This window comes from Brachyhypopomus gauderio, chromosome 3 (assembly GCF_052324685.1).
Source record: "Brachyhypopomus gauderio isolate BG-103 chromosome 3, BGAUD_0.2, whole genome shotgun sequence".
NCBI lineage: Eukaryota > Metazoa > Chordata > Actinopteri > Gymnotiformes > Hypopomidae > Brachyhypopomus > Brachyhypopomus gauderio.
This window is the reverse complement of record NC_135213.1, coordinates 37208516-37221628: the sequence shown is the minus strand read 5'-3', so window position 1 is coordinate 37221628 and position 13113 is coordinate 37208516. Positions and strand designations below refer to the sequence as shown.

The window sequence follows — 13113 nt, the reverse complement described above, 5'->3', positions numbered from 1 at the left end:
TTAAAACAGTTTTTAATTGGGAAGTAACAACAATCTCCCAAATTTAGTAATAAAATACATATTAATTTTTACCATTAAATGAATACAATATATTTCAATCAATATACAAGAAAGGTAGATAAAATATTTGTATGGGATGAATGAGGATAACATAAAATCATAGCACATCAAAAAGTAGTGCAACAGATTTTCTTTCCATCAAATTCAGTATGTCCAGTTTCAGACTCTCTAGCACTGTATGCATCAAATCAGAAAGGCTAGTTAATCAAATTTGTCATTCTTAATTCAGGTAGAAAAAACCGGTCCAGTATGCATAATTCTATTTTTATAATGCAGTCAATATTTGATATATTGTATAGTAATGTACAGAGCAAGGTGCAATCAACACCAAGGTTATGTGTTCAATATATTATACATATATTATATATGAAATACTGAATGAAAACAAATGATCATTTTTGAATCTCAGAAATCTTGTCAATGGAACTAAGTAACTGTGACACAAGACAGAGCGTCTCTCTTCCTGTCAGCAACTGCCTGTTGACAAAACACACAGCTAATAGTTAAATGCATAGGTAAATCACTGAGTGTATCAAATGTAATGTGGTTTTATCTGATACCGGGTATTACATATGTTTACACTTCACATAGATATCAGATTCTAGTGGATTTTTAACAAATCTAATATAGTAAGTACAATTTTACTATGTACTGTACATTTTCTGAAGACTTGAAACATTTTAATCAGGTGTTTTTGTTTTTTTAACATACCTGATGGAAGTCTCAGCATCTTTGGCTGTTTTGTTAAGGTATTCTGATGCCACTTGTGCATTGTGTCTCATTGTAGTTAAAGCTGCAGTCTCTCCTGCACGAAGTTGATCATTTTCACATTTGTAGTTCTCTAGCTCGCTCTGGGAAAAGAAGTTATTCATTATAATATTAATAATATTAATAATAATAAATAATGTTTCAAAATGAAAATCAGGTAATGTAATAGGCTCACAATAATGTAGAGTAGCACACAACAATTTAAAACATCACCAAAAAATCTAACCTGGAGTTGCTGGATCTCTTGTCGTAATTTAGATAAACTGTTTTCAGCTTTAACTGCCCGTTTCTGTATTAGAAATAAATGATTCATTTGAATTTCACGTGTATAAAATATGTCAACACTGTTTAATGCCAGACATCAAGGTTAAACTGTGGGTCTGGGAAAAGCCAGGTAGCGTCAACATAAAGACGTCTGATAGCTGCATACCGTCATTAACTGAAGGTTTTGTTCCACAGACTGCACCATCGTCTCCAGGGCTTTAGCTTCCTTCTCCTCTTGTATCTTTCGGTTGTGCAGTTCATCTGCGAGTTGTCTGATCCTACATTACACAGACAGGTAATCTGATCAGACATACAAAGATCACTCCAAACCAATGCCCATGCAATTATGTCAATGCTGATTATATCCATACTTATAAATAAGTGTCTTTGATCTTGTATGTCTTACATTCTGGAGTCTGCCTCGGACTTCTTTAAAAGTTCTTTGATATGACTTCTCAGCTGAGCATTTTCTTCTCTTAGCTAGAAAAAGAAAAACATATAAACTTTATCAAAACATGCATCAAAAATATACCAAAGTTGTAAGGAAATTATAAAACTAACTTGTCACCTTTTGCTGGTCCCTGATGCCATTCTCAGCACTGCTCTTCTTAGCGTGAAATGAAATGTCAATGACTGATGTCTCCTCGTCTCCTTCATAGCTGCCGGTGCTTTTTCTAGGAAAGTGAGTCTCTTCCCACTCGTCTGCTGTCTCATCCCTCTCTTCGTTGTACAGTAAGGAATGAGGCAGTAAGAAGGGTTTTCCTTCCAAACTCCCGCACAGTCCCAAGTCATGAGCCTCTTCAACGGCTGAAGGCTGGTAGATTTCAGTCCATTCACAGTCAGGTTCATTGTCAGAGGTCTGGCCAAGCACGGAAGGATCTGTGAAGAAGTGTCCTTTATGGCTACGATCAAAGCCTCTGGGGTAATTATATTTATCCTCCACTTGAGAGGCACCACTGGAAGTTTTCTGCAGGCATACAAATAGATATTACAACACCGGAGACGTCCCTCGGGAAAAACAAATTCATTATTCATAATGTATGAATCAATATGACCATGCATTTTTTATCAATTAAAACATTTTGTGAAGGAAAACAATGTAAATTGTTGAAGGACACCTGTGTGCAAAACAAGCAGACAGTACAGGCTTCAACAGGACAGTGTCTCACCTGAAGAATATCAGCAGTGCTTGAAACTTGAGTTTTGCTCCTGATGAATTCTTTGAAAGAGAATGGGTTTAATCCATCTTCACCATCATTTCGTTCATCTAAAAAAGGTAAGAAGTTATTCTAGAGCCCTATTGAGACTCATAAAATCAATAAGAAAAAGTTCATGTTTTGAAAAGAATGAAAAGAGGGAAGAAACGCCCACCATCTTCAATAATGAGCTTTTTCTTGGTTGTTTTGTGTTTTGACATTTTTTTTTGTTTGGAAAGCCGTTACAGAGTCCAATACTAGGTGCGATCTTACTAGTACATTTAACACATTTACATTTAACACATTTACATTCACATTTCTGCTGCTGGACTTACACCAGAGTTTACTAGCGCCATAACTAACCAGCTAGTGTTGTAGCCGTTAGCTAGCCACGACTTTAGTGCTCAAACTTAGTTTGTCAAGCGAAATAAACCCGTGAAAAACAGGCCTCTGTCAGTTTTACCCTTACGTAGATACACCTACTGCGACCATTTATAAAAAAAATAATGTCTGAAATATTTTATAATATTTGACCGAAACTTTGCCTGATCTTTTAATGTTTCTTTTTTTAAGTAGCCTGGTCTTCTTTTGTGTTTTAACAGTGAAACTTGTTAGGGTGCGTGGGTACATACCGCCCCCTGGAGGTCAGAAAAGAGAGACACTAAAGACATTTATCACAAAGGCAAGCGCCCACTTTTCCATCTACTTGGTATCTTCCATCTTACTGTCGTGAGATGATTCTAAATCACACGGGGAAAGTCACTACAGCACCTCTGAACTCTTGAATAGACATTGTAAAGGGACCAAAACATGTTGATCATCTTTTACTGTGAAGCTGATAGTGAGATCGTAACAATCTATACTGTTCTATTAATCTATTACTTTGAACAGGTGTTGCTAACTGTTTTTTTCAGAGTAGGTGCCATTAGACATGTACCAGGAGGCAGATTACTATACAGATTAGTGTGGGGTTAATTTTGTGTAAACATTTTTGAGAAAAAATTGATAGAAGAATAGTAAATCAATGTTAAAACATACTGAACCTGGACGCGTTTGGACTATGAATTTTGATACGGGGCTTTAAATCAAGCAGGTGTGCAACTGAGTTACAGATTTGGGAGGTTGAGAGAAATAAATTTGAGAATCTGAAATTGAAATAGTCCTTGATTTTAAAGGAGATATTACAATCATAATCACTATTATTATTATTATTATTATTATTATTATTATTATTATTATTAATAAGATCTATGAGGTTTCTGCATGTTCCTAATCCGCCAATCACAAAGCCCTATCCCAGGCACGCAAGCGCATGCGCAGTCGCTCTGTTTTTCCGTGTGTGGTTGCCGCCTGCATCACAGGTGTCAACAAAGCGGGTCTCCGTGTTACACGAGGCGGCCGGGCTCCGTCCAGCACTGAACGCGCCGCCACGACACGACCCGACAGCTCTGAAACAAACAAAAATGATCGAATAACAAGAACAAAGACAACAACAACAACAACAACTCGTCTCCGCCCGCCCCCGTCAAACAGGCGAGCTCGCGCGGCCGGCCCTGCGCGTGAAGCGGCGCTCGCGCACTCGTCTCCCCGCGAGCGTCTCGCCCGTCCGCGCGCGCCAGCACCAGCACCATGTTCGTGCAGGAGGAGAAGATCTTTGCGGGGAAGGTGTTGAAGGTGCACGTCTGCACCATGGAGGGCGCCGAGTGGCTGGAGGAGGTAACGGACGACACCACCGTGGAGAAGCTGAAGGAGAAATGCTTGAAGCACGTAGGTTGACCGGGCGCACCGGGCGCTCCGTGGCCGCCTGCAGCAGGCCCGCCGTGTCCGAGTATTTTTAGAGAGTAGACGAGCACACGGAGCTATTTATAATGAAGAGCCTCGTTCACCTGCTGCAGCTCACTGGGTAGCAACAGGCTTCAAACTGCATTTATGGGACTTGGAAAAAATGGCACTGATGTCCAATTTTCAGTCTACTAATGTGTTGGGCTCTCCAGAAACAGCTTGAAGGAATAAACGTGAAGGGAAATATTAGATTTATGTACTCGTTTCAGGAGTACTAAACAAAACATAAAAGTCAAGAAATTAAATTGAGATTTCGACTTTGAGTCGTTCATAAAATTTAGTAGATTGCTGTTCACTGTTTACTGTCTTGGCCAAAATGGTGCAGAAATGTAATATTGTATTTTTTATACCATTCTAAAATTTTATTCAAAATTTGCCTTTCACTGGCAGTGTGTACATGGGAGTCTAGAAGACCCAAAGACCTTAACGCACCACAAACTAATCCATGCAGCTACAGAGAGGGTTCTCAATGAGGCCAGGACTGTTGCAGAAGAAAACCTTAAAGATAAAGGTATGGAATAGACTCATCATGTTTTCTCTTTAGATACATTAGCCGTTTCACTGACTTTTTCTCCACAAAGCTTTAGAAGTGATAAAATTTGAATTTTTCATTTTTTTAAAGATTGCTTGCTGTTGATAAAGAAGAGGCCACCCCCAACACGTCCCAAAGTGACCGACATATCTGCAGAAGAGAAGGTACCGTAACTCCTCGCGATTGCCTGACATTTCTCATGCATTCTGGGTAACCTGCACGTAGCGAATGTTGTTCAACATGCTAGGTTGATTGAGCCCGATTGGTTTAATCGCCCTTGACGTTCAACAGAAGCAGGAGAGTAAGGCTCCTGATAAGGACGCCATCTTGAAAGCCACAGCAAACCTCTCCACTCAACACTCTGACCGCACCGTGACTCAACACAACATCAGAGACGTGAGTGTTGACCGCCGGAATGACGCGCACCACACACCGACTGGACGAGACGGTGCAACGGCGTCTCGTATGCACTGAACGGCGTGAAGAAAGATGATTACGAAAATCGCAGTTTATTCCACTGTAGTGCAAGACATCGTTTTGTGTTTTGAATTAATATTTCTCTTTCTGTTTGAACTAGTTCCAAACAGAACTGAGGAAAATACTGGTATCGCTGATTGAGGTAGCACAGAAACTCCTCGCCTTGAATCCAGATGCCGTCGAGCTCTTCAAAAAGGCCAATGGTATGTCCCAGGTCGGCACGCTCATCAAACATGCTGCAGGTAGAATGCTTTCGCTGCCCCCGCCTCCTTTATAAAGTATTAAGGCCTCCTCCCTCTCTCTGTCCCACTCTCTCGTTGTTGAAGCTATGCTGGACGAGGACGAGGAGGAGCGGGTGGATGAGACCGCCCTGCAGCAGCTCACTGAGATGGGCTTCCCAGAGAGCCGTGCGACCAAGGCGCTGCGTTTAAACCAGTGAGAACGCTCGCACCTTCCCGGGAGTCTGACCACCTGTGTGTGCTGGCCCACAGGCAGCCTTTGTTGCTAGTCAGTGTGTGCACAAATTGGAACAAAATGATGGCGTTAACCCCTTAATCGTTTTGGCTGAAAAGCAGATAACTCGTAGCAGCTCCAGAGGTGTTCCGGCTTGCCTTACACTAGCCTTACATGATATGAACTAACTCCATTGGACCGCTGTCATCAGCAGAGCCCCTGCTGTTGAACGCACTAATCGGAGCTGCTCCCCTCGCAGTATGTCCGTGACGCAGGCTATGGAGTGGCTGATTGAGCACGTGGATGACCCCGCAGTCGACGTGCCCCCGTCAGGCCAGGACGCTCAGGGAGGAGGCGCTGCGGCCGGTGCGTCTGCAGCAGCCGGCTCGTCTGCCCTGGGGGCTCTGGCACGCGCTCCGCCCCAGGCCGGCACGGAGGAGACCAGGCAGGACGAACTGACGGAGATCTTCAAAAGGATCCGCAGGAAAAGGGAGTTCAGGCCGGACTCGCGGGTCAGAGTCATGCGTGTTTCCCACGTGCGCCATGAAAGGCTTTGTCACAGCTGGAGAATCTTAATTTCCCCTGTGGTTGTGCTCTGTGCAAACGAAAAACACAACTATAGAACAAAGCATTTTATTACCCACAATTACAAGTGAACTGTTTTTACTTTGGGATGTAAAAGGAAGGCTAAACATTGCACGTATTATTGTATTTCTTATTCTTAATATCAGTTTTTATTTCTCGACGTATACTTGGGCGTTGCCTGTGGTTGTGTGCAGGCCGTGATCGCGCTCATGGAGATGGGCTTTGATGAGAAGGAAGTGATCGATGCGTTACGCGTCAATAACAATCAACAGGATGCTGCTGTAAGTCCTGTTCAAGTCCAGGATTAGTTTTAGTTTGTATCGGTAATAAGAATAAAACTTCTGCCCTCACGTCTCTAAAAACAAGATCATTCTATATTCTATATTCTAGATATTCCAGACTAAACATCTGCTTAAATAATAAGAAAAACAAACGGAGCATGGTTTTATTTGTGGGTCTGTTTTTATGCAGTGTGAGTGGTTGTTGGGAGACAGAAAGCCGTCTCCTGAAGATCTAGATAAGGGTATCGATACCAACAGTCCCCTCTTTCAGGCCATACTGGAGAACCCTGTGGTACAGCTGGGACTTACGAACCCTAAAACACTCCTGGGTGAGTCTGTGCCCTGATGTTTCCACTTACATCCACACGATCAGAGTGGTATCGGCTTTTATTCCTGATTTTTTGTGCTCTTAAATGTGGGAGGACTGTGCCACTTTTATGCATGTGTTGTGATTATAGTGAGAAAGCCTAAAGTGAAATAACAAGTCTCTCTCACTTTAATCCACCATGTGGTGTGAACTCAAGACTTTAATAGCTGTTGTCACTAGGTTTTAGTGGGGTATGAATATTCGTTTGTGGCTTTAGTTGAATGCCCGTGTCATGTGACGTTTATTGCCTCTGTCATGTGTTTGCATTGGGCCTGCAGCGTTTGAGGACATGCTTGAGAATCCTCTGAACAGCACCCAGTGGATGAATGATCCCGAGACCGGACCAGTGATGCTCCAAATCTCCAGAATCTTCCAGACACTCAATCGCACGTAGAGAACACCTCACACCTCATCCCTGCTAGAGCCACTGCAAAGCTGACAAAGGTTATTCGGTTAGAAGGGAAGTGTGTCTCTCTGTCTCTGTGTCTGTTTGTCTCTCTGTGTTTGTCTCTGTCTCCGTTTGTGTCTGTGTTTGGTATGGTCTATGTTGTTAAAGAAACACAGGAAGTGAATGTAACATTAAAACAGGACAGGAAAAATATTTCTGCATATCTATAGATATTTATAATTCAACAGGACACTTGTAAAAAAGCAAATGTAAACAGTAACTTAATAACAACTGATGAATGCTAGCTTCATTATTATTTTATTTTTTAATAAAAACCTGTTTTTAATAATCTAATTATATTATAGTTCATATTTTATTTATATACTTTCTCCTTATGTAATTAACATCGGGCATCCAGATTAAAAAATGTTTACACTTAAAAAAAAAATAGTTTTGTATATTTCGTGATGTTTAAGCAACAATCTAAGAAGTTATTAGACATTTTCAGTAGTACCATCTCATCAAAGTGAATGTTACTAAGTAGCTTAAGAGATGAATAACTTTCTCAGCTTTACGCTGGTTGAGAGATCAGTCTGAAACTATGGTCTCTTGTTCTTTCTGCTGTAACACATGAACCAGCTTCTGAAAAGCAGGCATAAATGGCTTTGTCATGTTTCTTTTGAAGACCCTAACCAGTTACATTGTCTGAACACTTCATAAACACTGTACAATCCCTATGTGGTCTTGTGCCATGACATAGAATACAATGTATATTTTCAGTTCCTTTTCCATATGTCGTAGGCATTTGTGAAGTTGACATGTATGGCTTATGGCTTAGTGCTGGTGGTTTTACGTTTGGGTTTTTTTTTTTTGAGGATGGTTTCTCCTGTTCTCGGTTGTCATGATTTGGGCGATGGATGTAGGTTAATGTCTTTATGAAACTGAACAGAGAAAACGCAGTCAGTCTCTTATAGCAGTGGCTCAGTCGTTTGATTATTTAGAAGAGAGTGACTTGTGTTTTGAATATGCACATCCCTGTTTTTCCACAGGATGTTCTTACCCGGAAATTCACACCAGGGCCCTCTTGATGTGCCCATCCCCTTTTAAAACATGGATTTGATTCCATTTTGCTATGGGTCTACATGTATGGGTCTTCATGTATGTATATGTACGTGAACGGGAGGGTGTTGGCTGGCTACAGAAAGCCTGATTGTTGACCCTGACTGTGTTCCTGGGGTTCCTGGGTCACGCCACGTACCAACCACAAACACAGCATCGCTTTTTGATCCACTCCAAATACAAATATCTGGGTTTATAAATTGGTATATCTATATACCAGTATTTCTTGGCACACTTTATAAAGTCTGTCAAGAATGACAAACATATGTTGTGCTTTGAATGCCTTGTCACATCTCATTTTGGTTTGATTCAGGGCACGTGTGTCTGTTATTACAGTAGATGATACATGTGCGCACATGCACACAAAAACTCCATCACAATCTACAACGAATCCTCTGGGCCAGACTGGCTTTAACTCTGTCCAAATTGACATGTTCGGTATTAATAGGCACTTTGCAAAGTATGTACCTAAGTGTTGTGTGATGGGTTCATTTTTGACTTCCCTTCTGACAAAGTTGTGTAATGAGTGAAATGCACTTGTCTACTAGGTGAGTGTTCATGGGACTCGGGTGGAAAGTTTGATCTAAAATGGAAATAGTTGTCTTTGACCTGGACGTTTCCTCATTATCAGACCTGTTACCTTGGAATCCTTATACCAAAGTGATCAGACTTTTATTTTGGCAGTCATATGTATGTTGACCTTTTGTGTCCTGTTTCCCTCGTCAGCATCTTTTAAGTATTTACAGTGGTTTTGATGTGTATGCTCAGGGGTTTCTAGATGCACCACAGAGCAAAATTCTACTGTTGCAATAGTCTGAACTATATTTAATGTGCATAATGTTGGAGACATAAGCTTAGCAAGATAACAGTAATTAATTAACAAGTAATTCTCTTAATTAACTTATTCCTAAGCCAAATACAGTCTGTGAGGCTATCAGCAGAACACCTCTCATTCACACTACACATTTAAGAGAAACTACTGTTATTAAGCTAGGGCCACGCTAATGCAGTTCAGATCACTCCACATGGTCAAATCACACATCTCCCTCCTTCAGTTTAAACGTGGCTTTGGGATTATTTGAGCTGTGGTGTTTTACACACAGCACTCGGTGTTTAAAAACCGCTGCTGCAGAGTATAAGCAATATAGGTGTGTCTGTCTGTTTACTCCAAGTTCGGAGATGCAAGTCGTTTTTGTAGACTCATCAGTACTAGGGTTATGCAATACTCCTCTCTCGTGTTGCCAGAAGAGTTTTCAGCAATCATCACAAAAAAATAGATCATGTATTTTGATCTTATGGAGTCTGATAAGGGAATGTGACACTTCTGTCCAGCATTAGTGGTGCTTCTGGCATGATCAAGCATTTATCATTTATTCTTATTTATTTCAAATGCTGTTGTTGACTAAAGCAGTGTCACTTTGGGTTTCGAAGTTTTACCATGTTGAAAGTAGTTTACTGAAAAACTGGTTCCCAGTGAGGGAGTGTATGTTCTATCCAGTGATCACGTCACAGATACTGATGTGGAATTTCACACACACAGGGAGGATTTCTGTTCTCTGTTAACACTCACGGTCTCACATGATGTGAATTAATTTTTTTCCCATCAGTGTGTTCACTCTTCACCTGTCTAGAAGTGGGAAGCCTTGTTTTTGTATTATTGAAAATAAAAAAAGTTTGAAATGTATGATGTCGTGTTTTTAAAAGATGCCTACAGTTTTGCTCATTTGCAATGTTGTGAATTTTCATTCAGAAATATTCATTCATGTTGAATTTCCCCCTTACTTTAATATGAAATCAGTAACATCTTTTGCTACTATGACACACTGAAATAGTAACTGGTTTATAGTATACTCCTGATTAGGTCGTTAAAAAGGAGGGTGTAGCCTTTTCTTTCCAGAGAAGCCACTTTACTGTGTGTCTCGCCATCTCGGACCCTCTCGTCTCGTCATAACCCTGACCTTAGAACTGACCCTAACCATAGAACTGCGCTACTGTAGGAGGGGAATGTGTGTAAGAAGGACTTGGCTAGCTTCTGCACACGCCGCTAGATCTTTGCAGATGATCCAGAACACACCTACACGACTCCCGTTTCCCTAGTTCATACACATCACACAATTGCTGCATTCTCTCCTCTGCCTTCCTGTGGTCACACATCAGATTTAAAGCCCTGATGATTGCTTGGAAAGCCAAAAATTGTCCTGTTCCTTAAGATCTGAAAGCACCTGGTACACGAGGATCATCACCACATCTCTCACCTGATCTCCAGAGTATCCACCCCACATATTCTGCACTTACTCTAACCCAAAACAAGAATAAAGGGTGTGAGAATGATTGTGACATGATTTGATTTGTCTTTCTCTGCACCGTATCTCAGTCTTTGTGCTTCTAGAACAAAACATATTCAACCACATGGGTTGTTCCATGTTGTCTTCCAACGTACACCCTATAAAGCACTTACATGATCCCTACCTATTCAGGTCACCTGATTAGTCTGTCCTTTACACATAACCCAGTCCTTTATATGCCTAAAACCTCAGAAAGGAAACGTATCTACTATATTCCATTTGAGAAGTTAATTGTATCCTTAGATCTAGGCCTAATATACACGAATATGGATCTCTTCCACTGGATTTACGTAAACATTGAGGCGACTGCGCATCGCCAACGCATTAACGTCGATGCGACTGCGCATCCCCTACGCGTTGTTCGCGCTCTTGAACACGCCGGTGTCTTCACGCGTGAGGACGTGTAATCGTCATATACGCGCCAACACGACTGTAGTTCCGTGCTAAAATTATGTTTTTAAAATTATCTTAGTGGACTGTTATGGTTTACTACTGCATAAGCAGCGAGCGGTGCGGATACTTTTAAACTATTATTGTGTGCTGTAAAATGTATTCTAATATTAAAAAACGAACTGCAGGCAAGAGAAGCAGGTCCAGCACACAAACGACTATCAGCAGGTTCTTCAGCGGTGCAGGTGACCCAGGTGAGGATGTGGACCAGCCCAGGACTAGACGTAGAGATCTTCAGGGCAAAGGCAAGGTGAGAATGATGATCAGATACGCACTGGGAGCGGCCGTCTAGTCCCTACAAGCTTGCAGCTTTATTCACCCTTTCTTGTCCAGAAAACAAACAGGCTTCGTCCTACAGTATTAAGGTTTCTATGCATAACCTTAGAATTTAGGTGCTCATAATTGCACACAGTTTCAGTGTGGCGTTCATCGTGGTGCGTTGTAAACCAGGAAAAAAAAACATATGATTAATAGTTTTTGTGTTGTTTGTTTATTTGACTTGTGCAAAACGACACAGAAGAGACTAGGGTCACCTGATAAGGGAGAGTCCTTGGAGAAACGAGTGAAGCTCTCTCCCAACAGGGCTGAGCTCCAGGAGGGCAACAAACGTGAGAACCTTCACATTCACGTCCTGGTAAATGCTGCTCCTGGATGTTGTGCTGCAGGGTTTGAACCGTGTTTCTGATCTCTGCCTGTAGATGAGAAGGCCTCCTCTACTAAAGGCACTCTCTCTGGCGCTACTTTGGAGAAGTTGCGGGGTTTCAGCTGTTCTGGGAGCAGTGATGTCAGTGCCCCAGGCGCCAGGGTGAGCGTGGAAGCCCCGGGCGTGGGCGACACCGAGGGCACGACTGGAGACCGGACAGCTGAGATGCGGGAGGACCCGGAGGAAGAGGGGAGTCGGCATGGACAGGTTTAACTTTGGCGACTTGTATTGTTGCTGTTGAATTGGATTGAATTCACAGAGAGGAGAAATGAAATGAGGCAGAAAATTCACCCAAACTCAACACTTCTGTTTCTTCTGCTGAGTTTTGATTAAATAATGCGTGCTGGAGAATCGGTTTTTATATGATATCACCCCATCTTCACTTTTCTCCACCCCCATTTCCTTTCCAGCGTGTTGCCCCAGGGATCAGCTTTGGTCAGTTTGCCCAGTCTGGTAGTAGAGTTGGAGGTGCTGCTAAGAGGAGCCCCCCAAATCCCGCAGGTCCCAACAGAAGGACCAAAAGTATCTACACTCCCCTGGAGCTGCAGTACATGGAGATCAAGAAACAGCACAAGGACACAGTCCTCTGTGTGGAGTGTGGATACAAGTACAGGTTCTTCGGAGAGGATGCAGAGGTGAGATATGGCGCAGACTCGGGTCCATATACGTCAGCCATGTTCTCGTGGGATCTGTAGGAGCTCTTTGTTTGACTCCGTGTGCCGATGTGAACAGATTGCGGCGAAAGAGCTCGACATCTTTTGTCACCTGGACCACAACTTCATGACGGCTAGCATCCCCACTCACCGCCTGTTCGTCCACGTCCGCCGCCTGGTCTCCCAGGGCTACAAGGTCAGTGGAGAACCCTTCAGCTTCTCACACGCTGTCCCCCTGAATAGGAACGAAATATACCAACACATCACAAAGCCATAGATGGATAGATACTTTATCGTCATTGCACATGTACAATGAAATTGAGCAGCAATCCCAAGGTGCTAGATGTAGACATATAATCAATTTAAAAAACTGTAGTACACGGGTAAAAAAAAAAGACAAAATACAAAATAGTGCAAATTTGCTACATTGATCTATGGCAGTGTGTGTGTTTAGATGTGTACAGTTCCCGCACGGCACTAGGATAGAAGCTGTTAGTCTATTAGTCCTGGATGCGATGGACCTGAAGCGTTTTCCTGAGGGCAGCTGTTGGAATAGATGACGTCCAGGGTGGGAGGAGTCTTTCAGGATGTTGCAGCCCTACTGAGGCAGCGGGAGTTGAACAGAACCTT

The 13113-nt window shown here is 42.2% G+C and overlaps 3 protein-coding genes across 8 annotated transcripts in view; 2 read left to right on the top strand and 1 right to left on the bottom strand.

Annotated features, from left to right (window-relative positions):
* Nucleotides 1-7: 7 nt before the first annotated feature.
* Nucleotides 8-3021, bottom strand: entr1 (endosome associated trafficking regulator 1). Its single transcript, XM_076998049.1, has 8 exons — nt 2464-3021; nt 2262-2359; nt 1661-2059; nt 1499-1572; nt 1259-1370; nt 1055-1117; nt 772-911; nt 8-537 (listed from the first exon to the last, which is right to left on the bottom strand). Exons 1-8 carry the CDS (start codon nt 2507-2509, stop codon nt 453-455), a joined length of 1017 nt encoding a protein of 338 aa, XP_076854164.1. The 5' UTR covers nt 2510-3021; the 3' UTR covers nt 8-452.
* Nucleotides 3022-3612: 591 nt separating this feature from the next.
* On the top strand, nt 3613-10016 carry ubac1 (UBA domain containing 1). Of its 3 annotated transcripts, none has more exons than XM_076998047.1 (10): nt 3613-4004; nt 4521-4641; nt 4753-4826; nt 4954-5058; nt 5240-5342; nt 5466-5574; nt 5852-6104; nt 6372-6458; nt 6649-6787; nt 7104-10016. In XM_076998047.1, exons 1-10 carry the CDS (start codon nt 3918-3920, stop codon nt 7217-7219), a joined length of 1194 nt encoding a protein of 397 aa, XP_076854162.1. In that variant the 5' UTR covers nt 3613-3917; the 3' UTR covers nt 7220-10016. The 3 variants fall into 3 exon arrangements, with proteins under 3 accessions (XP_076854162.1, XP_076854163.1, XP_076854161.1); XM_076998048.1 differs by having other exon boundaries at nt 3613-4055; nt 6730-6787; XM_076998046.1 differs by having other exon boundaries at nt 3614-4055.
* Nucleotides 10017-11047: 1031 nt separating this feature from the next.
* The window catches only part of msh3 (mutS homolog 3 (E. coli)), a 36931-nt gene continuing 34865 nt past the window's right edge, over nt 11048-13113 (top strand). For 3 of the 4 annotated variants that reach the window (XR_013129650.1, XM_076998043.1, XM_076998045.1), the window contains exons 1-5: nt 11049-11377; nt 11645-11735; nt 11826-12037; nt 12241-12465; nt 12563-12679. Coding sequence is in view for 3 of the 4 variants with exons in the window: in XM_076998043.1 (XP_076854158.1) it covers nt 11225-11377; nt 11645-11735; nt 11826-12037; nt 12241-12465; nt 12563-12679 (798 nt within the window). In the remaining variant the exon portion in view is untranslated. Of the gene's footprint in view, nt 11378-11644; nt 11736-11825; nt 12038-12240; nt 12466-12562; nt 12680-13113 lie in introns of all 4 variants that reach the window. The other variant, XM_076998044.1, reaches the window with a different exon arrangement.

Coding starts and splice junctions, on each gene's coding strand:
- entr1 (XM_076998049.1), bottom strand. CDS start 2,509: ATGTCAAAACACAAAACAACCAAGAAAAAGCTCATTATTGAAGATG. Junction 1,371..1,498: donor TCCGAGGCAGACTCCAGAAT/GTAAGACATACA, acceptor TGTGTAATGTAG/GATCAGACAACTCGCAGATG. Junction 912..1,054: donor AAGAGATCCAGCAACTCCAG/GTTAGATTTTTT, acceptor TTCTTTTCCCAG/AGCGAGCTAGAGAACTACAA.
- ubac1 (XM_076998046.1), top strand. CDS start 3,918: ATGTTCGTGCAGGAGGAGAAGATCTTTGCGGGGAAGGTGTTGAAGGTG. Junction 4,642..4,752: donor AGAAAACCTTAAAGATAAAG/GTATGGAATAGA, acceptor ATTTTTTTAAAG/ATTGCTTGCTGTTGATAAAG. Junction 5,343..5,465: donor GCTCTTCAAAAAGGCCAATG/GTATGTCCCAGG, acceptor TCGTTGTTGAAG/CTATGCTGGACGAGGACGAG.